Source organism: Diplotaxodon limnothrissa, linkage group LG23 (assembly GCF_057381915.1).
Source record: "Diplotaxodon limnothrissa isolate DT_005_m linkage group LG23, D_limnothrissa_male_GT1.1, whole genome shotgun sequence".
NCBI classification, from domain to species: Eukaryota; Metazoa; Chordata; class Actinopteri; order Cichliformes; family Cichlidae; genus Diplotaxodon; species Diplotaxodon limnothrissa.
The window spans coordinates 10807137-10832552 of record NC_140617.1 but is presented as its reverse complement, the minus strand read 5'-3'; the positions used below and the strand labels follow the sequence as shown (position 1 = coordinate 10832552).

The 25416-nt window shown below is 40.1% G+C and overlaps 2 protein-coding genes across 2 annotated transcripts; one reads left to right on the top strand and one right to left on the bottom strand.

Moving 5' to 3' along the window:
- Positions 1-3871: 3871 nt before the first annotated feature.
- Positions 3872-9382, bottom strand: LOC146607587 (uncharacterized). Its single transcript, XM_085348432.1, has 9 exons — positions 9078-9382; positions 7685-7897; positions 7219-7354; positions 6208-6746; positions 5353-5669; positions 5051-5232; positions 4771-4943; positions 4265-4479; positions 3872-4128 (listed from the first exon to the last, which is right to left on the bottom strand). The coding sequence occupies exons 1-9, from the start codon at positions 9380-9382 to the stop codon at positions 3872-3874; spliced, it is 2337 nt and encodes a 778-aa protein (XP_085204558.1).
- Positions 9383-23324: 13942 nt separating this feature from the next.
- LOC146607586 (E3 SUMO-protein ligase ZBED1-like) lies at positions 23325-25204 on the top strand. Its single transcript, XM_085348610.1, has 2 exons — positions 23325-24397; positions 24655-25204. The coding sequence occupies exons 1-2, from the start codon at positions 23325-23327 to the stop codon at positions 25202-25204; spliced, it is 1623 nt and encodes a 540-aa protein (XP_085204736.1).
- Positions 25205-25416: the final 212 nt, after the last annotated feature.

Below are 25416 nucleotides of genomic sequence, written 5' to 3'. Positions count from 1 at the left end.
ACCCCCACCTTACAGAAAGCAGAGAAACAACTGCCGAGGTCATAACTTAGGCGCTGTAACAGAGAAAAAATGTGATGTTTTGGCTTTTACGACTAGCTGGGGGCCACTAGAGACTATAAAAAGCTGAGCAACCCGTCACCATTTTGAGACATGTGCCTGACCCTCTGGTAGCATCTCTCCCGTCCGGACGTTCTAATGCTCTTATTGTTGAATTGTATGGAAATAAATGATTGTTGATTGAGCATTGATACACCGAGTATTGTCCTTCCTTCAGCCCAAAGATTCAAAGAACTGCGTGTTTTCAACAACAGCTGCGTGTCATCAGCGTAACTGTGGAAGTTCACTCCATGCCTCCTGATGACACTGCCGAGAGGCAACATATACAAATTAAAAAGTACAGGGCCTAGAACCGACCCTTGAGGCACACCACATGTAATTTTATGGATCTTAGAGGAGCATGTATCCATACTCACCATAAAAGATCTGTCAGAGAGATAGGAAGTGAACCAGTTGTGTACAGCACCAGAGAGGCCCACCATGTGTTTTAGTCTGTTTAAAAGAATAGCGTGGTCTACTGTATCAAAGGCTGCGCTTAGATCCAGTAGCACCAGGACTGAGAGCTTTTGGGCGTCCCAGTTACATCTAAGATCATTTAAAACCTTTAGGAGAGCAGTCTCTGTGCTGTGGTTCTCCCTAAATCCAGACTGGAATATCTCCAGGATCTGTCTATCATTCAGAAAATCAGTAATCTGAGTAAAAACAAGTTTTTCTAAGACTTTACTTAAAAATGGTAAGTTGGATACAGGTCTGTAGTTATTAAAATCATTACAATCCAAATTGCTCTTCTTCAGAAGGGGCCTCACACACGCCGTTTTAAAGGCAGCAGGGAAGACACCCAACTGAAGAGAGCAATTCATCATGTATAAAAGCTCAGCCTCAAAAAATCCATAAAGTGTTTTAAAGAGTGAAGAAGGAATTGGATCTAAAAGACATGTGGTGGGTCTCACTGTGGAGAAAACTTTCTGAAGGTTCTCAGCATTAACCAGGACAAAGCTGTCCAGTGTCTCCTCAGGTACAATCGAGCCCTCAGATGTGTTTACAATCATATCGCGATTAGATAAAATATCAGATCTGATGGCGCTGATCTTTCCCCTGAAGTGGTCTGCAAACTGCTCACAGAGTGAGTCTGTGGGGGTTCTTTTGGAGCTTTTAAAATCAGGGTTAAATAAATGATCTATGGTGGAAAAGAGGACCTTGGGATTATTTTTGTTAATACTGATTATTTTGGCGAAGTATGAATTTCTTGACTTCCTTAATGTATTATTGTACATTTTAAGTTGCTCGGAAAATATTTGATGGTTGATAGTATTTTTATTTTTCCTCCATCTCCTTTCTGCTGCCCTGCAATTTCTTTTGAGTTTTTTGACTTCTTTGTTTCTCCAGGGTGATGCATGTTTTACGTTAATCTTTTTGGTGGTGAGTGGAGCAACGGAGTCAAGGCTTTTCTTCAGTTTGCTGTTAAAATAACTAAAAATCAAATCGCAGGGTGCAGGTAAAATCACAGGGGGGCATTTGACTAAAACCCTGGTAAAATTTGCAGCCACTTCAGAGGTTAGATAGCGCCTCCTCACAGTTCGCACCGAGGTCTCCCGCTGAATAAAACCGGTGATGTTAAAAAACACACAGTAGTGGTCAGAGACAGCCAAGTCAACAACAGAGGACACGCTGGTGGACAGCCCATGGGTGAAGACCAGGTCCAGAGTGTGTCCTCTGTTGTGAGTCGGCTGCGTGACGTGCTGGATAAAATCCAAACAGTGAAGAACGTTTAAGAATTCTTTTGTTGCAGGGTCAGAAGGATTATCTATGTGCAGGTTAAAATCACCGGTTAAAATTATCATATTATATTTTGAATGTATGTTTGTTAAAAATTCTGAGAATTCCTTGATAAAAGCAGCGCTGTCTTTAGGTGGTCTATAAATTGTGACAGATAAAACTGGAGGGCTGCTGAAAACAATAGCGTGGAATTCAAAAGTGGTAAAATTATCAAATAAAATTTGTTTGGTGGTGAGTGTGTTGTTGGCTAAAGATGCAGTCCCACCACCTCTCTTACCACTTCTAATAGAAAAAGAGAAATTAAAATTTGGTGGGGAGGCCTCAGTGAGAACAACTGGTGCATCCGAACCCAGCCATGTTTCAGTTAAAAATAAACAGTCAAGTTTATTATCTAAAATTAAATCATTAATAATAAAAGACTTGTTCGACAGAGAGCGGACATTTAAAAGTGCCATACTGATTGAGACTGGTGGATTATTGACAATAGAGTTGAATGGATGTTGATATTTTTGAAGAGGCCGGAGGTTATTAATGTTTTTGGAGTTACTGGATTTATGATAATTCTGTTGCTCTCTGTTTGTGATTATGACGGGTATTGTGTTGACTGTGGGAGAGAGAGGTCCGAGTCCAGAGTTTTGTGTATTACTGTTAAAAGTGGAACAAATTAAATTTAATTAAAAATTAAATCGAGTGGTCTCATATCATTTTGTTAATCTTTTCAATTTTATGGAGGAGCATGGTGTATTAGATTCACTTAATGAGGTCCATTTATTTTGTCTTCATTATATATATTTGCCACGTATTCAAAGAGCTGCCACAGAATTTCAGAACCAGTGGAATAACCATGGACTTTCAACACAAGGAGGGCAAACCCCTCTTCAGCTGTGGCAAAGGGGCATTATCAACGATGCAGGAATACATAACCCAAATATGAATGGTATTTGTGAAAATGACTTTGGTATTGATGAATGCAGACCACTGCCAGAGCTGGAGACAAACAATAATATCGTTGTTCCATCAATTAACATTTCCATCAGTGACACCATGATGGTTACACTTCAACAGACCTTTGATCCATTTGAAGATGATGGCAATAACGGTATAGATTTATTTTGCAACCTTGTTCGTTTTCTTGAGAGACAATCCTAAAATATCAATAAGGCCTCTGGAGAAATTTCATTTACTGTAATTGTGGTTGTGCAGCTTAAAAAGAATACAGTGCCAAGACTGTTGTTAGTTCAGTATTATTAGAAGTTTAGTCACAGCTTTAAATTTCAAGAATGCTACTATCAACCTTTACATGCATGTTGACGGTTTGTATACAATTTTAAAGAATTTATGAGTTGTATTATGTGAGTGTGTTGAGATTTTACAACCATGTTTTGTTTTAAAACACCTTGTTAAAAGAAAAAATAAATTTGTGCAACCACATTTTATTGAGGTTTTTGGTCATCACAATCACCAGATGTATTGTCTTGGAACAAGATGACTCAAACTGATAACATTAACATTAATACAGTCAGTAAATACATCAAACATGGATCACTGATCAAATAGAATAGAAGTGTCAGATAAACAATATTGAAGAACACCAGAGAATAAAAGCAACAAACAAGTACAAAGCTAGAAAACAAAAATAATCACAATGCACATAAATTAATGCAATGAAAAAATTATTATTGAATTATGTTAGTATATATAACTATTGTATACTTGTAGAATGGTACCCTAACAAGCAAAAAGACTTGAAGCAAATGAACATTTGTTAAAAGGTCAATGCAAAAACAGAGCCTCCAATCACAAAATAGGTGGGTGAAATATGAAATATGGCAACATAAAGTAAATTCAGCTTGGTCTCAAGTGTGTTAATTGGTGTTTTAGGTGGAACATTTTGAACATTTGTTTGATTTCTGGGAAAGAAAATGCAATGATATTCAAAACAACCCCCCCACCCCCACCCTTAGAATTACTTAATGGTCGACACTCATTAATTTAACTGAGTGCAAAACTCAGATTAGCATACTAACCTGACCAGGAATTAAGCTATTCCAAAACCATGTGTATTACCTAATGCAAAGTCCATATTCTCCTGAAAGTCTTTGTAAGAGGTATGAAGTGGTAACTTTAAACAATTGATGCACGTGTTTGCAATGGGTAGTTTAGACATGGTTTGTGCATCAGGCTCTTGGTGAAGAAATTCAATGGACGGTTGTGGAGAGAAGCCAATTGGTGGAACAGTGTTGGCTCCAGTGGCGAAGGCAAGAATTGTCCCCAGCTTCTGTGTTCCGTCTTGATCTAAAGGAAAAGCAATACTGTCAAAAATGGCATTAAAGACAAAAAACACAGCAAGCATTTCTACTTTTAACTGATTCAATGAAAAGATGCACTGCATTATAAATTGAACACACAATGCTTAAAACGCTAAATTTACCTTCTGCATCTGTTAGGTAGTCTCTCCAGAAACTAATGACAACTGCTTCAGCATGCCTTTTATTGCTCTCAGCTGGAGAAAGGCAGATGGTAAAGAGGCTGTCAAGAAGGTCAGCTGTAAGCACTGAAGGTGACCAGCATAGAAGGGTGCGAAAACTCTCTGGGTGAGCTTGGATTTTGTCCAGCACCTCAAGTGTCCATAGTCCATCCTGAAATCTAAATGATAATCAGAATTACCTTTAAAATCACAAATCACATCAAAAATGAATGGATCCAAGAAGTATAATCTAAAACATATGAATTTATATATACAATAATTTTTACTTCAGATTATTCACATCATCAAAAGTGTATGTCCCAAATCTGCATTTTTCATGTGATGCTGTCACCTTTGGAGGCATGGTGTACCTACACATAAAGAAATGCCACACAAAATTCCCAGAATACAAGGCAATCTGCATGGGTTTGAGTTACTTATTGGACAACAATAAATACATACATACATACCTTTCAGATGGACCACGGACTCTGTGTATTACTTGGAACATGATAATGTCATGTATAAGCAGATCCTTGTCTTCCAGCCTCCGTAGCGGCCTCAGGCAGCCAGCATTGGCTAAGTATTCCTGAAGTGGCTCAGTTGCTACTATCAGATCTTCAAAGGATTTACACTCTTTAACCTTCAAATAAAAAAATAAAAAATTAATGGGCCCCAATTAATACATGGAGTAGAACGAAATGCACACAATACTAAAACATTATCCAACAACTGACAAATCAGTTTTACCCTTTTAATTTTTTCACGCAGGTCACTATCGGCAACATCTTCTAAAACTGGTTTAGCCAAATCTGGGCCATCAACAAGGCAAGAGAAGAGTGTTGGGGACAGAAAGCCTGCTGGTGGACCACCATGTACAAGGCTTACTGCAATGGCTCTGCCTGCAATGAAGTACCTGTCCTCCCTCATGGCTAGAAATAATGAAAAACATTACATGTCAATAGATGCATGAAAGCGCTTGACAAGAACTTCATAAAAATGATTTTTTTATTGCATTACTCCAGGGATATCAGCCTAAAATCAATACATACCAGCACTATCAAGCGCCAAGTTCATTTTGCCTTCTTCACCCTCAAACATTGGAGACAGGGGCAAAGCTTCGATCAGAAGTCTTAGAAATTCTCTTCTTGGTCCACCCAAGTCAACAGCCTCTTCAGGTACTCCCATATCGTCAGAAAACCTGACAGAAATTGTGTGGCATGGATCATATGTTGCTCGTTTAAAACCTCTAATTGCTCCATCCAGGACTGTTGATCTATTAATGTTGAACTTGCATTTCTTCTGTTGGTTTACTTTTGCAGAAAGTTCCTCCAAAATATCTTTTGCTGATACCAAACAACTTGAAGTCCTGTAGGATTAAAAAAAAGAAAAGAAAAAAAAAAGAAAAAATATTGAAAAGAACATCAGTAAAAACATTCACATACAAGGGCTACAAGGACATACAAAGTTTTGTCAAAATCAGAATCAGCATACTTTATTAATCCCTAAAGGAAATTATCATAATCATAAGCAAAATGTACAAAGGAGTATATTGCTCAGTGGCTTTTTATATTGTTTATATGTTTTGGAGAACTAGAAAGCACTAGAGCAAAGAAAAATAGTTTCAATGCACAATAAGTAAATTTCATTTCATTGTCAGATAGGCTGTTAAAAATTCGCTGCCTATTTCAAATAAAATAAAATTTGCCAGCATTACAGCATTATCATTTGACTCTGTAGACATTATTCAAAAAACTGTTTTGTTAACAGCAAATATAAATATCATATATGCATATAAATATCTGAGGATGGATTACACTCCTTCACAACACTGGTTACAGTATTGGATTGCAACAAATATGGTGTGTTTAATTGGCTACTGTAAAACATTTGTATTTGAAACTAACCTTTCGCTCTGCAGGCTTGCTAGTATAGCCTGGTTAAGTTCCTCATCATCAGAAGACATGTCAGATAGTGGAGTCATGATTGAAAGGTAGTTATCGTAGTTTACAGATTGACTGTGTGTTGATGTACAGGGTAATGCTGAACAATGATTCTCTGGATTCCTGGTCTGGTAGGGTGAGCTTGAGGTATTTCGGCACGTCAGGACCAGAACTGGATCACTTAAAGATGCAGATGATGAGGTAGAAGGCTGACTAGTGGAAGGGTAGATTTCCAATGAAGACACTGGTAACTGGCTGAAGGAAATGTTTGTTGAAGCGCTGCTGTACTTGTGTGAGATACTACTTTCATGGGTCAAGGCAGGAGTTTCCGTTAATAATGTTCCATTACAAACTGATGAGGCAGGAGATTGCGTCGGAGCAGAGATTGGTTGGAAGGCAGCTGTTGAACTGGCAAAACTGTCTGAAGATGATGAGCGCAGCTGCCTTGATGAAACAGGGTTTTCTTCACAGTTTTCCTCACTGCTGTAGCTTGTAATATCATCCTTAGAAATAAAATAATAATTATAATAATTCACATATATTGAATTTGAACATTAAATACCATATATCCAACCTCTTCTGCTTATTCTTATCAGAGGTGGGGTGGTTGGAGCCTATCCCAGCTACCATAGGGTGAGAAATTTCAAGAGTTAATAGATCTTTCTCACAATTACTTTGACATACTAGGCAGACAAAATTGTAACACATCTCCTGAACAGCAGTAGTCTTACGTTCTATAATTCACAAACAGCCCAACAGAGCAGCTGTAAATTTAGTCAATACCAGAGCTTAGGATTAACATTTTTAAAAAGGAACATTAACTTGGTACTATTCTATCCAACTACAAAAGGTGAAAGGCAAGTTTAAAAAGAACAGAGATGAGAAAGTTCAAAGGTTGTTTATGCACCAATTTCTGGTCTTCATATTATTACTGTACAGTGCTATGTAGATTCATTTAAAAGTCAAATAATGTACCAAAATTGGTTTTGATGGTCTGATGTATAGGGCTCTCGATTTATAAATTTTATGTATGAGATTTGCATCCAGCGCCTGTCCTGCTCGCAGTTTGGGCGCAATCAGTCTGTTGCCACAAGCCATCAGAAACTCCAGGCTGGAAAACAGTTAAGTTGTAAAATGTTTAAAATCCAAAACAGCAAAAATGTTCCAATAACTTTTTTAGAGCTAATCTTGTTTTCCTCTTTGAATCAGACTTAAACCAGTAGTAACAGAAGTAAACTTTATACAAATGTCAAAAAAGTATGCCAAAAATGGAGTGTTCAAGAAAGGATAACTGATTTGGTTCTTTTAGTTTAGTTTACTGATTCATGTCTACCTGTTCTCTGACTTAAATCGTTATGTAAAGCTTTGAAATGCCTAGATATCGAAAAGACTACTGACAAAAGCTGTGTCGTATTAGGTTTCGACTGCTAGCACAACCTACCTTACATCAATAGAAAGTTTATCTCCAAAGGCGTCCCTTATTTGTTCAGAGACAGTTTTCTGGTCCCAGGATTTTTGGAATTCAAATCCATTCAATATATGCCCTTGTTCATGTAAATGTTGTTTTGTGCGATGCTTGACAACAACACTGCTTGATGGCCGTGGAAGAAGGATGACAACTTTGTTGAAAGTATCATGATAATGTGTCTTGGCCCTATAAAACAAAACAGAAACTATATTCAGATTTATGTATCCTTTGTTTTATTTACCTATACTTAGACACTATCAGTTCCTTAAGAAAGTTGCTAATGTCACTTGGTAGTGACCAGCTTACACGTTAAACTGTTGCTAAGCTTTTATAAATAAAATAAAATGTTACACAGTTTATATTAAAAAAACAGTATCGCAGCTAGCCATTTAGCCCACTTGAATATGTTTAAAGTTGCTCGTGCATGTAAGAGTTGAGTATAATAGCAAACACAAATAACAGAAACATAATTTGAAAGAAAAAAAATGCATAAAGTAATAGCATGCTTATAAATTGCCTTTGAAAAAAAATGGAAAATGTACGTAAAATAGAAAATGTTTTGGGGTTTGACCATTATAATTCACTGACGCTTGAATAAATATATATATATATATATATATATATATATATATATATAGTACAATGAAAGAAAATCTAAGAGCTCCAGTTCAACTACAGTGCGGCCCCTTCAATCACAAAAGCTCAAAAAATAAACTGCATGAGGATTTATTTTACTGCTCTTTAAAATGAAATACGCCTACAAAGAGGCATACAAAGAAACATTTGCTATTACTTTTTACTTTGACTAAAGAACAAAAAAGACACCGATCATATTTCTTTTTTTCTTATTTCATACACTTTAGAAACTGGACTGAAGGCATGACTTGGCATCCATGTTTATCTACCTCTACAGTGGTACAGATATTGATCCACTCACAACACAGAGTTGGATTGATGTCTTCTAGCAAGATTAAAATTCTACCCCAAAAAATAAATAAATAAATAAATAAATAAATACAAAACTAAACAAAAACAACAAGAAAATTAACCCAACCTTTTATTTAGCAGGAGGTGGTAGCTACATCAGTGAATAATGTAGCTGCACCTCCCACATTAATAAAGAAGATTTAATATAAATAATCTTAAAGTAAGCATCAACTTACACTCGGGTCACAAGTACAAACAGCCACTAATATTGAAATAAATGCCACGGTCTTTACTGTTTTTAATGTGGATGCTGCTGAATAAATTAGCTAGGGATAAAAAATTATAAGGGTAACAAAGTGCGTTGCTAAATCAGCAAAGCACATTTCGTATTTTGTATTTCGCAGTTGTATAGTTAAGTGGCAAACTGTTTTGTTCTTACCTTTTCCTTGATCTGCAGTTCCAGTTGCCAAAGTGTTTCTGGGTCTGATATCGCAAAGACTGCCCCACTCCAGTCGAACTCCGTGTAGCTACTTGACTCGTTGAAGATACCCGGGTGTTAGCTGGTCTAAAAAGTTCCCTCATCTCACTTTCCACCGTGCTGTGGGTAACACTGGGTGCAGTTGAGCCCGTCCGATCTCGATCAAGTGACGAGGACAACGATGTGACCGTTTCAGGAGATGATAAAATATTTCTTAACAACCCGACAGCTTGCTGAAGAACTCGAGTTTCTTCTCCCCCCTCCATGCTGTCAGACACTTGAAAGTGACCCGCGCGTGCTTCTCAGCCAATCACAGCGGTACAGACACCCAGCCTTCCGTTTCCATTAAACTCCTTCCGTTTCCACTATACTCTTTCATTCACATACATTATTCTCTTGCATACATATATTTTCTTCAGATATGTATGCATTCTCTTCTTACATACATATATTATTTGTAAGATTAAATGCATTTTGAATGCATGTAAATGAGAGCAAAATGTAGGAATGCATAAATGAAAATGCATGTATGTTAGAGTGCAAATGTGTAAATATGTAGATTAAAATACATGTATAAGAGAGCATAATATTGCAATGTGTGTGTTAAATATGTGTAAACATGAGAATAAAAATATCTAAATATAAAAATTAAAATAAAACAACATGAGAGTGAAAGTATATGTATGTGAAAGAAGAATATATGTGTGTGAGAATGAAAATATATGTATGTGAGAGTGAAAATATGTGTGAAAGAAGAATGTATGTATGTGAGAGTGAAAGAATAAATTTTGGCTTGTACGGCCCCTCATACAAACTTGTTAGAGCCGTTTATAAGAGTCTAAAGAAGACATATAAGTCTAAAATGATGGTACAGACTGCCATGGAATTCAGGCAGTTAAACTTTGAAGATAATATAGCAAGAACGGTGATATCTGAAGTGAACAAGATGAAGGAGAAGAGGATTAAGGTTTTTGTTGTTAAGGAGAATAACAACAATTCATCTGAACAATCCTCTTCAAAGACCACTAGGAACTTGTTAAGGGATTCTTTTATCAAGCACTCAGATGTAATGAAATAACACTCAGACACTTCAGCAGTTTAATGTGCACGGGTGAAACCTCAAAAGAGATTCACACACTTCCCTGTTGCAGTCTGCCTTTATTTATACAAAGCAGGAAGCATACAAAAAAGGAAATATCATGCTTATCTTGTCAAGCAAGCAGGTATGATTTCTCAAGAACTTTGTATCCTCCACAAGGTCGTTTCTTACTCTTGGGTGGCGGTTTCCTGCTGCTGACAGATAATGTGAAGGCAAACAGTTTCCGTTACAGAGTAGAGAGCCAGCAATTAAAATATGCAGCTGGTTGAGTACAGAACAGAAATGTAAACACTCTTAGCTGATTATTATATGAATAATAAAACCTTTAAAAACAAAAATCCGCTGACAGAACTGTTGTTCTTTTGGGAAATTTTTGAAAACATTGTTTCCCTACTAAATCATAGTCGAAATCAGGCTATGATTTCGACTATGATATATACAATTCACAAGATTTCAACAATTTTAAAATCCTACAGTGTTGGTTCTGTCTCGCATCAGCCCCATCCAAACAGGTCGCGGCAGATGGCTGACCCTCTCTGAGCCTGGTTCTGCTGGAGGTTTCTTCCTGTTGAAAGGGAGTTTTTCCTCCCCACTGTTGCCAAGTGCTTGCTCGTGGGGGATTGTTTGGGTTGGAGCTTTAATTTTGTAAGGTTTTTACCTTACAATTTAAAACACCTCGATTCAGAACCTCTCACTGTTGTTGAAATTGTTTGGCCCTTTCTGTGAGGGCACTGCATGTTCTCAATCTCATTGGGAAATGCTACATTTTGCACATGAATGCAGATTTATTCTAAATTGCAAAATGCATTTGCTAAAAATAAACAAACTAAACTAATGCATGGCTATGGTGTATTTTTATGAATCTCGTACTCAGGTAATAAATACTTTTGTCTTATTACTGAGCAATAATAAAGTTTAAAAAAAACCCTCATGTCTTTTAATGAACCGCTTGTGTTTTAGTTTAGTTATAGTTATAGGTAGTGGCCGAAAGAGTTTTGGTCCCTCTTACTCCAATGTAAGCTTGTGGAAAAAGCCCAAGAAGTGTGTTCAAGCCTGTCTATTGAGCAGAGTTTAGATTATGAAACTCTTAAGAAAACTGTGCTGCAGGCGTATGAACTTGTCCCTGAAGCATATCGGCAGAAATTTAGGAATCTTAATAAAACTGCTAACCAGACTTTTGTTGAGTTTGCGCGAGAAAAGAATGTGTTGTTTGAGAAATGGTGTTGTTCATGTAAAGTTAAAACAGTGGAAGAGTTAAACTCTTATTTTGCTGGAGGAGTTTAAAAAGTGTTTGCCGGAACGCATCGTGACTTATTTAAACGAACAAAAGGTGTCGTCTCTCACTAACGCGGCACTCCTGGCTGACGAGTTTGTTTTAACGCACAAAAGTGTGTTCTGTGCACAGAATTCGTTTCAGGAAAATTTCTCTCAACGAAAAAAGTCACCACGAGCAGTGCGTAAAAATGTATCAGCGTTCATTGCTAGATCAAACGGTCGAGAATGTTTTTATTGTCACGACTCAGGACATTTGATTGCTGCGTGTCCAGTATTAAAAAGAAAAGAAGCGAGGGGCACTAAATTCCCCGCAGGCGTGGGTTTGATTAAAACCGCTTGCTCGCCAAAGGTGCACGCGGAGGCTGAACAAAACCCGAAAACTGACATTGATCCGCAGTTGTGTCATGCGGCTTTGTTTCGTTGACGGGTGAAGAAAATGATAAAGTGCCAGTCACGATTCTTAGAGATACGGGTGCGTACCACTCATTCTTAATAGAATCTGTGCTGCCTTTGTCGGAAAAAACATCCTGTGGTTCCGACATAGTAGTGTGGGGAATAAAAATGAGTGTCACCAAAGCCCCTCTGCATATGGGTGCATTCGCCGTTAGTGTCGGGCTACGTTAAAGTCGCCGTGCGCCAGCGATTACCAATCGAAGGAGTTTCCTTCATTCTTGGTAATGATCTAGCTGGTGGGCATGTTTTTCCCCCGCCAGAAGTTGTTGATGTTCCTGCCCTTGCTGCTGACTCGGGCTCCACTGCTTCAGAGGTGTTTCCTGCGTGCGCAATTACTCGTGCTCAGGCTCGTAAAATGGGTGAGATTGTGGATTTGTCGGGGTCGTTTATGGCTACGCTTGATGAAGACGACTCTTTCGTGTCACCCATTGATTCTGTAAAAAATCTCCACATGTGACGTCCCTGAAATGATTCCTGAGGACATTAATCAGAGCTTGAATATGACCAGAGCACAGCAGGGTGATCCTTCACTGGTGCCTTGTTTTTCCTCTGTTGTGGACAGAGAGGGATCTAAAGCTCCAGTGAAATATTTCATTTGTTCTAATTTGCTATGACCTCAGAGTAGGGCTGTGCGATGTGACCAAAATCACATATCCCAATATAAGCATCTATAGCCCCGATAACGATAGAAATCACAAAAATGTAACATTTTCTGTAAATTCTGTGAATCTCGGGCAGCTCGACTCAGCTGGGCATCGTGTACCTGGAGTTGAGTGTTTTAACCGATGCATGAAACGATACATAAGTTGTAACGGCCGCCGTTTTCTTCGTGAGTATTTATTCAACGGCGTGCTGCGGGGAAAGGCCTGTTCTAACGTTTGAGTCTAAGGTTTATTTTTAGCACCTGGCGGCTCTTTTTTGCTTCTCATCTATGGGCTCAAATTGTGGTCATAAATATTTTGTTAATTATTTGTGGGGCGGTCGTGGTTCAAGAGTTGGGAGTTCGCCTTGTAATCGGAAGGTTGCCGCTTCGAGTTTCACATGTACTTTTTTGGCTAAGTCCACACACAAATCTTTTTTACACATACAAATCTTTTTTACAAGTACAACATATTTATGACCACAATTTGAGCCCATACTCATCCGTAAACACTCTTTCACGTCATTCAGTTTATTTTGAAAAGTCTCAACAGGATCTTGAGCTTTATTGTGAAAGGGAAATAAACAAGCGTACACGATGGTTTTACCGTCCTTGTTGCTAACGACAACACATAAAAACAGTCGCTACACCCTGCTGTGACATCACACTCCAGAGCTGACGTCGGTGTCACGTGATACATTTTCAGCTTTGATCTGGTCCTACCAGCTCATAAATAGGGGCGGAGGCAAGGCAAGTTTATTTGTATCGCACAATTCGACACCGATGGTTTGCTTTGCAGAGACATTAGAAACAAAAGTTATTACAGACACTAGTAACGGGATCAGAGAACAGCACAGAAAAAAACTCAAATGGATTCCTTTAAAGCAGACAGTCCACAGGAAACCAGGCCCATAGAAATATCTGAAGAGGAGATGCAGACACTTCTCTTCAAATCCGTCTTTATGACCCGTACACGGGCAGAGAGACGAGAAATGGATGAAAAAAACTTTATCGTTCAGTTTGTTGTAAAGCTTTCAAACACCATTACAACAAAAACTAAATTAGTCATAAAACCCATCGACATGTTTTCACTCATCAAAACAGTCACAGAAAAAACTGCAGGAAAATTACCTGCAGAACTGCCAACATCTATAAACAGGGTGGTTAAGTCTGTTTTCCGTGGACTGCACAAGATGTACGACTCCAAGGACTTGCTACGATTTTTCATTGTATTTCGTCAGTCAACATTTGAAGAAAATGTCTCAAGAATTTTAATATCAGAGATGAATAAGGTAAAGGAGAAAAGGATAAAGGGTTCTGTTGTTTGGGAAAATCAGACCAGTCCTGCTGAAACGTCTGAAGAACAGATCCCCAGTCCAGGGCAAAGGACACAAGAAACTAAAGAAAGAAACTTTATAATTCAGTTTCTTGTTAGGCTGAACAACATGGTCGCCTTAAAGACAGGCACAGCAACAAAGCAGGTCAACATTTTTGCCATTTTAGAAAACGTCATTGAAATGGCTGTGGGTAAACTACCCGCACAACTTCCAAAATCTTTAGACAAACTTGTTAGAGCCGTTTATAAGAGTCTAAAGAAGACATATAAGTCTAAACTGATGGTACAGACTGCCATGGAATTCAGGCAGTTAAACTTTGAAGATAATGTAGCAAGAATGTTGATATCTGAAGTGAACAGGATGAAGGAGAAGAGGATTAAGGTTTTTGTTGTTAAGGAGAATAATAACAACAATTCATCTGAACAATCCTCTTCAAAGACCACTAGGAACTGTTGTTGTTTTGGGAAATTTTTGAAAACATTGTTTCCCTACAAAATCATAGTCAAAATCAGGCTATGATTTCGACTATGATATATACAATTCACAAGATTTCAACAATTTTAAAATCCTACAGTGTTGGTTCTGTCTCGCATCAGCCCCATCCAAACAGGTCGCGGCAGATGGCTGACCCTCTCTGAGCCTGGTTCTGCTGGAGGTTTCTTCCTGTTGAAAGGGAGTTTTTCCTCCCCACTGTTGCCAAGTGCTTGCTCGTGGGGGATTGTTTGGGTTGGAGCTTTAATTTTGTAAGGTTTTTACCTTACAATTTAAAACACCTCGATTCAGAACCTCTCACTGTTGTTGAAATTGTTTGGCCCTTTCTGTGAGGGCACTGCATGTTCTCAATCTCATTGGGAAATGCTACATTTTGCACATGAATGCAGATTTATTCTAAATTGCAAAATGCATTTGCTAAAAATAAACAAACTAAACTAATGCATGGCTATGGTGTATTTTTATGAATCTCGTACTCAGGTAATAAATACTTTTGTCTTATTACTGAGCAATAATAAAGTTTAAAAAAAACCCTCATGTCTTTTAATGAACCGCTTGTGTTTTAGTTTAGTTATAGTTATAGGTAGTGGCCGAAAGAGTTTTGGTCCCTCTTACTCCAATGTAAGCTTGTGGAAAAAGCCCAAGAAGTGTGTTCAAGCCTGTCTATTGAGCAGAGTTTAGATTATGAAACTCTTAAGAAAACTGTGCTGCAGGCGTATGAACTTGTCCCTGAAGCATATCGGCAGAAATTTAGGAATCTTAATAAAACTGCTAACCAGACTTTTGTTGAGTTTGCGCGAGAAAAGAATGTGTTGTTTGAGAAATGGTGTTGTTCATGTAAAGTTAAAACAGTGGAAGAGTTAAACTCTTATTTTGCTGGAGGAGTTTAAAAAGTGTTTGCCGGAACGCATCGTGACTTATTTAAACGAACAAAAGGTGTCGTCTCTCACTAACGCGGCACTCCTGGCTGACGAGTTTGTTTTAACGCACAAAAGTGTGTTCTGTGCACAGAATTCGTTTCAGGAAAATTTCTCTGAACGAAAAAAGTCACCACGAGCAGTGCGTAAAAATGTATCAGCGTTCATTGCTAGATCAAACGGTCGAGAATGTTTTTATTGTCACGACTCAGGACATTTGATTGCTGCGTGTCCAGTATTAAAAAGAAAAGAAGCGAGGGGCACTAAATTCCCCGCAGGCGTGGGTTTGATTAAAACCGCTTGCTCGCCAAAGGTGCACGCGGAGGCTGAACAAAACCCGAAAACTGACATTGATCCGCAGTTGTGTCATGCGGCTTTGTTTCGTTGACGGGTGAAGAAAATGATAAAATGCCAGTCACGATTCTTAGAGATACGGGTGCGTACCACTCATTCTTACTAGAATCTGTGCTGCCTTTGTCGGAAAAAACATCCTGTGGTTCCGACATAGTAGTGTGGGGAATAAAAATGAGTGTCACCAAAGCCCCTCTGCATATGGGTGCATTCGCCGTTAGTGTCGGGCTACGTTAAAGTCGCCGTGCGCCAGCGATTACCAATCGAAGGAGTTTCCTTCATTCTTGGTAATGATCTAGCTGGTGGGCATGTTTTTCCCCCGCCAGAAGTTGTTGATGTTCCTGCCCTTGCTGCTGACTCAGGCTCCACTGCTTCAGAGGTGTTTCCTGCGTGCGCAATTACTCGTGCTCAGGCTCGTAAAATGGGTGAGATTGTGGATTTGTCGGGGTCGTTTATGGCTACGCTTGATGAAGACGACTCTTTCGTGTTGATTCTGTAAAAATCTCCACATGTGACGTCCCTGAAATGATTCCTGAGGACATTAATCAGAGCTTGAATATGACCAGAGCACAGCAGAGTGATCCTTCACTGGTGCCTTGTTTTTCCTCTGTTGTGGACAGAGAGGGATCTAAAGCTCCAGTGAAATATTTCATTTGTTTTAATTTGCTATGACCTCAGAGTAGGGATGTGCGATGTGACCAAAATCACATATCCTAGTGATGGGATTTCTGGCTCTTTTTAGAGATCCGGCACTTTCGGTTTGGCTCACTAAAAAGTGCCGGCTCTTTCGGCTCCGAACCGGCTCTTCAGGTTGTTTTGTTGCTTTAATTCATTTATTATTAACAATAATATAAAATTATGCACAAAAGGAATTACTAACGTAAAAAAAAAAAAGTGGTTTTATTTATATATGTTTATATTATATTATATTATATTATATTATATTATATTATATTATAGTGCAAACAGTGCAGGCTTCAGCTCTGGGGAACAAGCTGTTCCTCAGTTTGGGTGGATTCCGTCACTCACAGCGTTGTTAGCCTTCTTGTGCGCGCAGACTGCAACCCCTCCACTGTGCTTTGCCCTGATATCTGCAGTGTGAGGTTGGATCGCTCATTCTCATCCTCACACTGATGCCACTTATTTCGGTCTTTGTTTGACATAAAAGGGCATATTTGTCACTTTATTGCAACTATATTTGCACTCTTGAGCTCCTTCATTCACTGACTGATCATAAAGTTATTACTTGCGTTATGTATTCATCCGTTTGAACATAATTAATGAAGCCACATGTAATCACTAAAATTTGTATTTTGGGTACAATAAGAGAGTTTCAGATGGAATGCTGTTTTGTTTTGTTTAAATTTCACCAACTTGCTGATGCCCACGGTTGTGAGTGCGGCTTCTTGCTGTACATGGGTGGATGGTTGTAAATCACATCACAGATGCCAAAAACCTCTCAAACCAAGCCCCCTTGCCGGTGATGCTGTGCGCAACCTCGTGACGGAGTCAAGCATATTCAAAACACCCCCTCACCTCCCGTGTCAAACTCAAATGTCAGCCTATTTCATGTGTCACTTTTGGAGCAGTTGCCATCCCGACGAGCCATGGAGAAGTTCGTGTTTGTGTTATTTTACTTATTTGGTGTTCTGGTGTGTTTGGGCACCGGTCAGCACCATCGTGTTGAGCACGTGTTGGACCGTGGACACACCGGATTCAGTGGGAGAATAACGGTCAGGTGTACAGTTTACTGAGCACTGGGACTCAGTATCGTTTACCAGCACAGACACGGAGACGCGCTCAGCTTCTATTGAGAGCAAACAACCAAGTGAACCCTCCGGCTGCGTCCAGTAGACGAGACACACCGTCTGGGCCGGGAGCTTTCCGAGCATTCAGACTCTTAAACTGCTTCCTCGCATCTGCTTCATGAATATGAAGGGTTGTGGTGGGAGGAGGTGGTGTGAAATCCTCTTTTGTGTGGGGTGAGGAGGGGGGTGTTGTAAAAGTCCCCAAGAGCAATGATGAGAGAGTCCGGGAATGTCCGCTCCATGTGCAGTATCTGCTCCGCGAGTGCGCACTGAGCTGCCTGCGCATCCGCATCTGGCGGGATGTAAACAGCGGCCAAGATGAATGAAACAAACTCCCGCGGAGAATAAAACGGTTTGCAGTGAATAAAAAGGTATTCCAGAGAGGAAGAGCAGTGCTGAGCAATCACTGTTACATCTGTGCACCAGCTACTATTAATGTAGAAGCAGACACGTCCACCTGTGGTCTTACCAGAGAGAGAGGCCTGCCGGTCCGCGCGCAGCAGATGAAAGCCCTCCAGCTTGAGCGCGCTGTCCGGGATGTCCTCACAGAGCCACGACTCCGTAAAACACAAGACACAGGAGGAGGCAACGTCTCTGTTCATGCTTCTCATCAGGGCCAGCTCGTCCATCTCATTCCTGAGTGAGCGTACGTTGGAAAGGAAGATCCCAGGAAGAGCAGTTCGCAGTCCGCGTCTCCTCAGACGCACGAGTGCGCCGGCTCGCTTTCCTCGCTTTCGGCGTCTCACTTTCCTGATCAGAGTCTGCAGTAAATCTGCCGCAGATGCGACAAATATTGGAAGTAAATCCACAGGTGTTGTAGTCCTGTAGTTAAGAAGCTCTTCTCTAGTGTAAGAATATCCAGAGGAGTGCCCAGACACAGAAGTTATGCACAAAAACAAAACAGAAGTAACGCACTGAAGCACCGGGGCATCCATACGCGGCGGCGCCATCTTGGAACAAGGGACTTGTCTTTGAAAGGTAGAGTGTTAATTACTAAAGCTGAAGGGATATCCCGATGAACATATGCTGCTCTCTCCTTACATCTGGATAAGAAAAGTAGTAAAGATATTGACCGTATGCTCTTTAATTTTATATGGAAAAACCGTACGCACTATATTAGAAAAACTGTTGTGATGAATAAGTACGAATCAGGTGGGCTTAACGTCTTAGACTTTTCTACTTTAAATAACACTTTCAAAATTAATTGGGCCAAACATTTTCTTAAAACCCTACCTCTATCTGGAACTTTATACCATACCACATTTTCTCTCGTTTTGGTGGCTTTACTTTTATTTGAAATTGTAATTACAATGTTGAGAAAGTCCCTGTAAAGCTTTCATCCTTCCATAAGCAGGTCCTCTTAGCGTGGACCCTCATTTATAAACACAACTTCTCACCTCACAAATACCTTATCTGGAACAACAGAGATATTTTATAGAAAAATAAATCACTTTTCCTGGAAACTTGGCTCCAAAATGGGATCCTATTGGTGGCTCAGCTGGTTAGTAAAGAGGGACAACTACTTACTTACAACGACTTTATTGCACTATATAATTTTCCAATCAGTGTTCCAGATATCAAGCGGAAGACAGTCTGGATGGTCCCCCATAAATATTTGATTGTAAATAAGGTGAAAGAAGTCTCTTTTAAAATTCGACATACATGTTATCCAGCCAGTCACTACATGGTCAAATTTAAAAGGGACATAAATACTAATTGTACTTTCTGTGGGGATCATCCAGAAACGGTGACACATCTTTTTTGGTACTGTTCTTTTACACAGAGATTCTGGAAGGAATTTAGCAGCTTTGTTATTGTCCATATTTTAAGGGAGTTTTCTTTACGATGGGAAAATGTTTTATTCTGTTTCTTTAAGTTCCCCAAGAAGTATGAGAAATGTTTTTTATGATAAATTTCTTAATACTTTTAGCTAAATTTTTTTATCCATAAATGTAAGTTTACTAACAAAACACCATATTTCTGTCATTATTTTAAGGATGTGCACATGCACATACAATCAATATCAGACTGCACCAACAAAAAGGCTCTCACAACAATATATGTATGTGAATTTTTGCGTGTATTCTTATAATTGTTACCTTTTTCTTTCACCCTTGGCTTTTTGTGTTCATGTTCTGTTGTATACTTCATCTGTTCGTATGTTGTATACTCATTGTTTGTTAAATAAAGTTTTAAAAAAAAGACACGCTTTGTTTAGACCCCCAAAATCCTTTCCACGCCCACCCCCGTGACATCACGCTCCAAAGCCCTGTTACGTCACAGAACGTGGTGATGTCATAGTGACAGTCCTTTCATCCTTTGATGTTCAAGTCTATAAATAGAGGACAGCTGTCAAAGGGAATTCATTAAGCTATCGTTTTGTTGGAGTGATACAGCACATAAAAAAGCAGAAATGAGTTCGAAAGCTAACAAAGACAGAAATGTTAATTTCTCGAAAACAATGGTTAAAAAAAGTGAAAAAGAAAAAGAAACATATGCCAGACAGTTCGAGCAAAGACTGCAGCCAATGATCGACGAGGTTGAAAAGCTCAAAACTGAGCTTGACTACTTCAAAAACCTGCATACAGTCAATAAGAAACGGATCGAGGATCTAACAAAAGAAAACAATGAACTTTTGCAGAATAATAAGCTGCTGGGTTCGGTCTTGGATGACAGGACAAACATCGCAGACAGGTTGGACTCGATAAAAGATGACCACGAAGCTCTGGTAAAGTTCCGCGCAGAGACGGAGAAAACTCTGGCTGAGCTTAAAGAAAAACACGAGGACGAAGTCCAAGTCCTGCAAGGACTGCTGGAAACAGAGAAAGAAAAGGTGGCACGTCAGCAATTTCACAACAGCCAAGTTGTTGAATTATTATTGAAACGCCACAAAGAGGAAAAAAATAAGATGCAGCAGTTTTACCAGGAAAATACTAAAAAACTGGAAAACAAAGCAAATGCTGCAGACAGGAAGTTAGAAGAGGTGATCAACATGTATGACTCCAAAATAGAAAAGCTGCAGACGGCAGTAAAAAATAGTAGAGGTGTGACCGTCAATGCGGTTAAGGAACGCGAGGAAGAACGTCAATCCTCGCAGTGTTGGATTGACGGTGTTTTGTTGCATAATACTAAGTTACAAGACGAAAATGAATTTATGGTTAAAAACATGAAAGAATTAACAGAGGAGACAGATCAAATGGGCAAAGTGATAGACGACCAAAAGGCCCAGAATATGGCGATCAAGCAGAAATGCCAGAGTAATATTAGAGCTCTGGCCTTGGAAAAGAAAATGAAGGCTATGCTTGAAGACGAAGTTGATTCTTTGAAAAAGAAAATTGAAGACATCAAAAAGGCCCTAAGCACAGAGCAGGAAAACCACAGAAAGACAGCAGTGGACCGGCACAAAGTAAAAGCGGCACACAATCAGGCACTGGCTGAAAAGGTGGCGCTGGAAGAGAAACTGCGCTCCACAAAAAAGCAACGGGAAAGATTTATATCCAAAGTGAATTGGCTGGAGAAGAAAGAGCGCTACTTCCAAGAGGAATTGTGCCAGTGCGTTTTGTCCTTTGAAAACGCATTTCCACATGCCTTGAGAGGAAAAGAAAAGGTGGAATTTAGGGATATGTTCCACAACTTAAAAAAGAAATACGTAGACGGAGTGGAAGGCACCCCCTTTGTTGGAACAACGAAGGAGTTTCTTGAAAAACAGCTGAACTGTCTACGTATCAGATGCAAGGATCTAGATGCAGCTTTACTAGATAAAACACGGGAGCTGGAATCATTTAAAAAGCAGTACAATGACATGGTAAAGTCTTCCGAGTACGCTTTATTCCGACAAAGAGAGGAGCTCATTGGACCACTGAACCAGATTATCCAAAAGGCTGCCAATGAAGAAAAAGAGATAGGTCATCTAAAATCTAGAGTGAAAGACGCTCAACTCCAGCTTAAATTAGAAAAACAGAAAGGACAAAAGCTGGCATCGTTGGACCATAGAAGCATGATGGGGAGATGTTCTGAGGAGACTCCGTCTCAGATTAATCCTCGTCCACTTCCAGGGAAAACTACATTTATTCAGGTACGTCCAAGACACCCTGGCAGAAGTGCAGGTATGGCTTCCCCAGTGAATCCTCCTGTAGAGTCTCCATCAACACCACCTTTCCTCAATTCTGATGATGGATTACCACCAGTTGATTGTTAAAAATTAACTGCTAAAATAGGCCATTAGAAGTATACTTCATCTTGTCTCCCTATATCATGGGTGGGCATTCTCAGTCCACGAGGGCCGGTGTCCCTGCAGGTTTTAGATCTCACCTTGGCTCAACACACCTGAATCACATGATTAGTTCGTTACCAGGCCTCTGGAGAACTTCAGGACATGTTGAGGAGCTAATTTAGCCGTTTAAATCAGCTGTGTTGGTTCGAGGACACATCTAAAACCTGCAGGGACACCGGCCCTCGTGGACTGAGATTGCCCACCCACCCCCAACCGGTCGCAGCAGATGGCCGCCCCTTCTTGAGCCTGGTTCTGCCGGAGGTTTCTTCCTAAAGGGAGTTTTTCCTCCCCACTGTCGCCCAGTGCTTGCTCAAAGGGGATCATTGGATTGTTGGGGTTTTCTGGCTTTTACTGTAGTGTTTTCACCTTACAGTATAAAGCAGCTTGAGGAGACTGTTGTTTTGCCATGATGCAATATAGCAGGGCTGCCCAATCCCAGTCCTCGAGAGCTACTATCCTGCAGCTTTTAGATGCATCCCTACTCCAACACAGCTGAATCAAATGGTTTGATTACCTCTTCAGCATGCCATCGTGTTTGGCAAAGGCCTGATAACAAGCCATTCATTTGATTCAGCTGTGTTGGAGTAGGGATGCATCTAAAAGCTGCAGGACGGTAGCTCTCGAGGACCGGGATTGGGCACCCCTGCAATATAGTATTAAATATGACTACATTTTAAAAACATCTATTATAGCATCAAAGTAAAACAAAAAAACTAAATGAAATGAATCAAAATGTCTAATCTGGCAAAACAAGAAAAGAAAAAAGGTTTCACCTTTAAATAAAAATCCAAATCACAAACACATTCTGATTTTTTTTGTGTGTGTTGTCACGTATAAAATCTTTGCACTCTGTCTCGGTGTCTGCCCGGCCGGCTCCGCAAGGCTACATATGTTTATTGTGTTGCTGCTTTCTTCCACTCGTCATTCTGCCTGGGCGGAGCTCAGGCCCACGCACCTGTCTGCAATTACGCTGCAACGTGTCCTGTCTGTATGGAGACTGAGAGCTGCCAGAGTAATAATGTAGATACAGGCCTCTTTCTCCTTCTGCTGCTGTTCATGCTTTTATTCCATTGATGTTGCTATCATTTGTAAATATATTTATTTGCTCTTATTTTATCAATTTACTGTCGTTCATGTATTTAATCTTCTTTGTATTTAAATATGATTTTTTTTTAAGTAATGCCGCGAGATGGACAGTTAAATAAAGGTTTCATTGAATTAAAAAAAAGATTTAAAGATGACTGGTGGCGGAAGCAGAGCACAGACTGTCTGTGAGAATCTATCGCCATCGTGTGGTGCAGAGATATATTGCCATTGAATTTAGACAACGAAAGCTTGGCTCACAGAGCAGCTGCAACACGAACAAAAAACATTAAATAGCAACATGATATATTATATTATATTATATTATATTATATTATATTTATAGCTGTCGAAATTAACGCGTTAATTGTGATAATTAAATTTTGGAATTAATTACGTTAGAATATTTAACTATTTAGCGCAACACGCAGATAAGTCGCTCCCATAATTCCACTTGATTTGTTTACCGCGCCACTGAAAATGGAGAAGCAGGAAGCGGATGGCCTTCTGGATGGGGAATTTAAATACAAGAAGAACATAGATGGGACAATAAACAAACGCGTTGTAATTTGCACTCACTGTAGTAAAGAGTTTCAATTTCACCGTTCAAATTCGACCTTAAAATACCACCTTAATGCCAAACACGCGTTTGTCGGGGCAGCAGCTTCACCCGGCCTGCGTCAGACCACTCTTAGTGAACGCAGGCCACTCGGTAAGTCTTCTTTGGACAAACTGACCGACAATATAGCCAAATGGATAGCAAAGGACTGCAGACCGCTAAGCATTGTGGAGGACAAGGGCTTTGCGGATGTTTTAAAGGTTGCATCTCAGGACGCGTCCTACAAGCCCCCAGCGAGAAGCACAATAACAATTCGAATCCACGAACTGTATGAAACGGAGAAAAAGAAAAAAGAAGAGGCTTTAGTTCACACAGAATGCGTGGCTCTGACAGGAGACCACTGGACATCATTGAGTAATGACAATTACCTGGGAGTTACTGCGCATTTAATCACTGAAGCCTGGGGTCTGACATCCTTTGCGCTGACTATAATGAAAACGGAAGAGCGGCACTTTGCGGAGGCTTGTGCAGAGCAGTTCCAGACTGTTGCTCGCAGGTGGAGAATTGAGGAGAAGGTGACAACAGTAGGCACGGACAGTGCGCGCAATATGATCGCCGCGGCTCGCATCATGCCATTCAATCACATGCCGTGTACCGCGCACATTCTACAGAGATGCATCACAGTGAGTCTCGCAGACAGTGGCTTTGTCACTGCGCTGGCCAAATGCCGCAAAATTGTTGGCCATTTTAAGCACAGCCCAGCAAACACAGCAGAGCTGAACGCAGAGCAGGTGTCACTGGGGCGCAAGCAGGAGCCGTTGGCCCAGGACGTGCCTACGCGCTGGAACTCCACGCTGGAGATGGTGAAGCGCTTGATCCGCAACCAAACTGCAGTAACCGCGACTCTGGATAAACAAAAGCATAAACTTGTCCTCCTGACGCCTCCAGAGTGGGACAAACTCCAGAGACTGGAGACACTTCTAGAGCCCTGCAGGTGAGCCTGTCATTGTGACCATAATTGTAGGTTTAGATTAAATGTATCAAACATACATCTTAAATCAGTTTTGTTATTATGAAAATGTCTTATTTAAAAAATAAATGAAATCAAATATTTTATTAATATTACCTAGTATTAAAAAGCTTTTTTTAATTTGCTGTCTTATCTCTCTGTGTGTGTGTGTGTGTGTGTGTGTGTGTGTGTGTGTGTGTGTGTGTGTGTGTGTGTGTGTGTGTGTGTGTATTCCACTGCAGATATGTGACTGAACTGCTGGGAGGAGAGGCCTACGTCTCCTGCTCTGTAGTTCTACCAGCCTTCTGCCACCTGCGCCGTGTCATGGAAGTAACTGATGAGGACCCTGCATATGTGGTGAGGTTTAAAGAGAAGTTTAAGGAAGACCTTGCTTCCCGCCAGGAACATACCAACTATGCATGGCTCCAGATCGCAACTGCACTGGACCCACGTTTTAAAGACCTACGCAGTGTGCCCAAGACTGACAGAGAAGCAGTGTGGACCACACTGGCAGGCATGCTGCATGAAGACTCTCCTAGAAGATCACACACTGCAGAAGAAGGTCCAGCCAAGAAGAGGCTGAGCCTGCTGCAGATGGACTCTGACTCTGAGTCAGAGGAGGAAGTACAGCAGGACAGAGCCATACAGCGCTACAGAGCAGAGCCCTGCACTGCCTTAGAGGACTGTCCCTTACAGTGGTGGGCAGCTCATGCAGGAGCCCACAGCCAGCTGGCCCGCCTTGCTCGCAGATACCTGGCCACTCCTGCCTCCACATTTTGCCTGTTGAATTAGGCCTATGTTCTGTGAACTTGAAGATGTATATGGATAAAACAATGTGCTAGATTTAAACGGGTGGAAAACATTCAGTAAAAATCCCTCACAATTATTTGAAGCCCTGTTCTGCTTGTACTGCTTGTACTCACAATTAATAATAAATAAAACAAACAAGTGTGTTAAAAACCACTATCTGTCCCGATTTTTACACATATATACACACATATACA

Coding starts and splice junctions, on each gene's coding strand:
- LOC146607587 (XM_085348432.1), bottom strand. CDS start 9,382: ATGGAGGGGGGAGAAGAAACTCGAGTTCTTCAGCAAGCTGTCGGGTTG. Junction 6,747..7,218: donor GACCATCAAAACCAATTTTG/GTACATTATTTG, acceptor TTTATTTCTAAG/GATGATATTACAAGCTACAG. Junction 5,670..6,207: donor GCAAGCCTGCAGAGCGAAAG/GTTAGTTTCAAA, acceptor TTAATCCTACAG/GACTTCAAGTTGTTTGGTAT.
- LOC146607586 (XM_085348610.1), top strand. CDS start 23,325: ATGGAGAAGCAGGAAGCGGATGGCCTTCTGGATGGGGAATTTAAATAC. Junction 24,398..24,654: donor ACACTTCTAGAGCCCTGCAG/GTGAGCCTGTCA, acceptor ATTCCACTGCAG/ATATGTGACTGAACTGCTGG.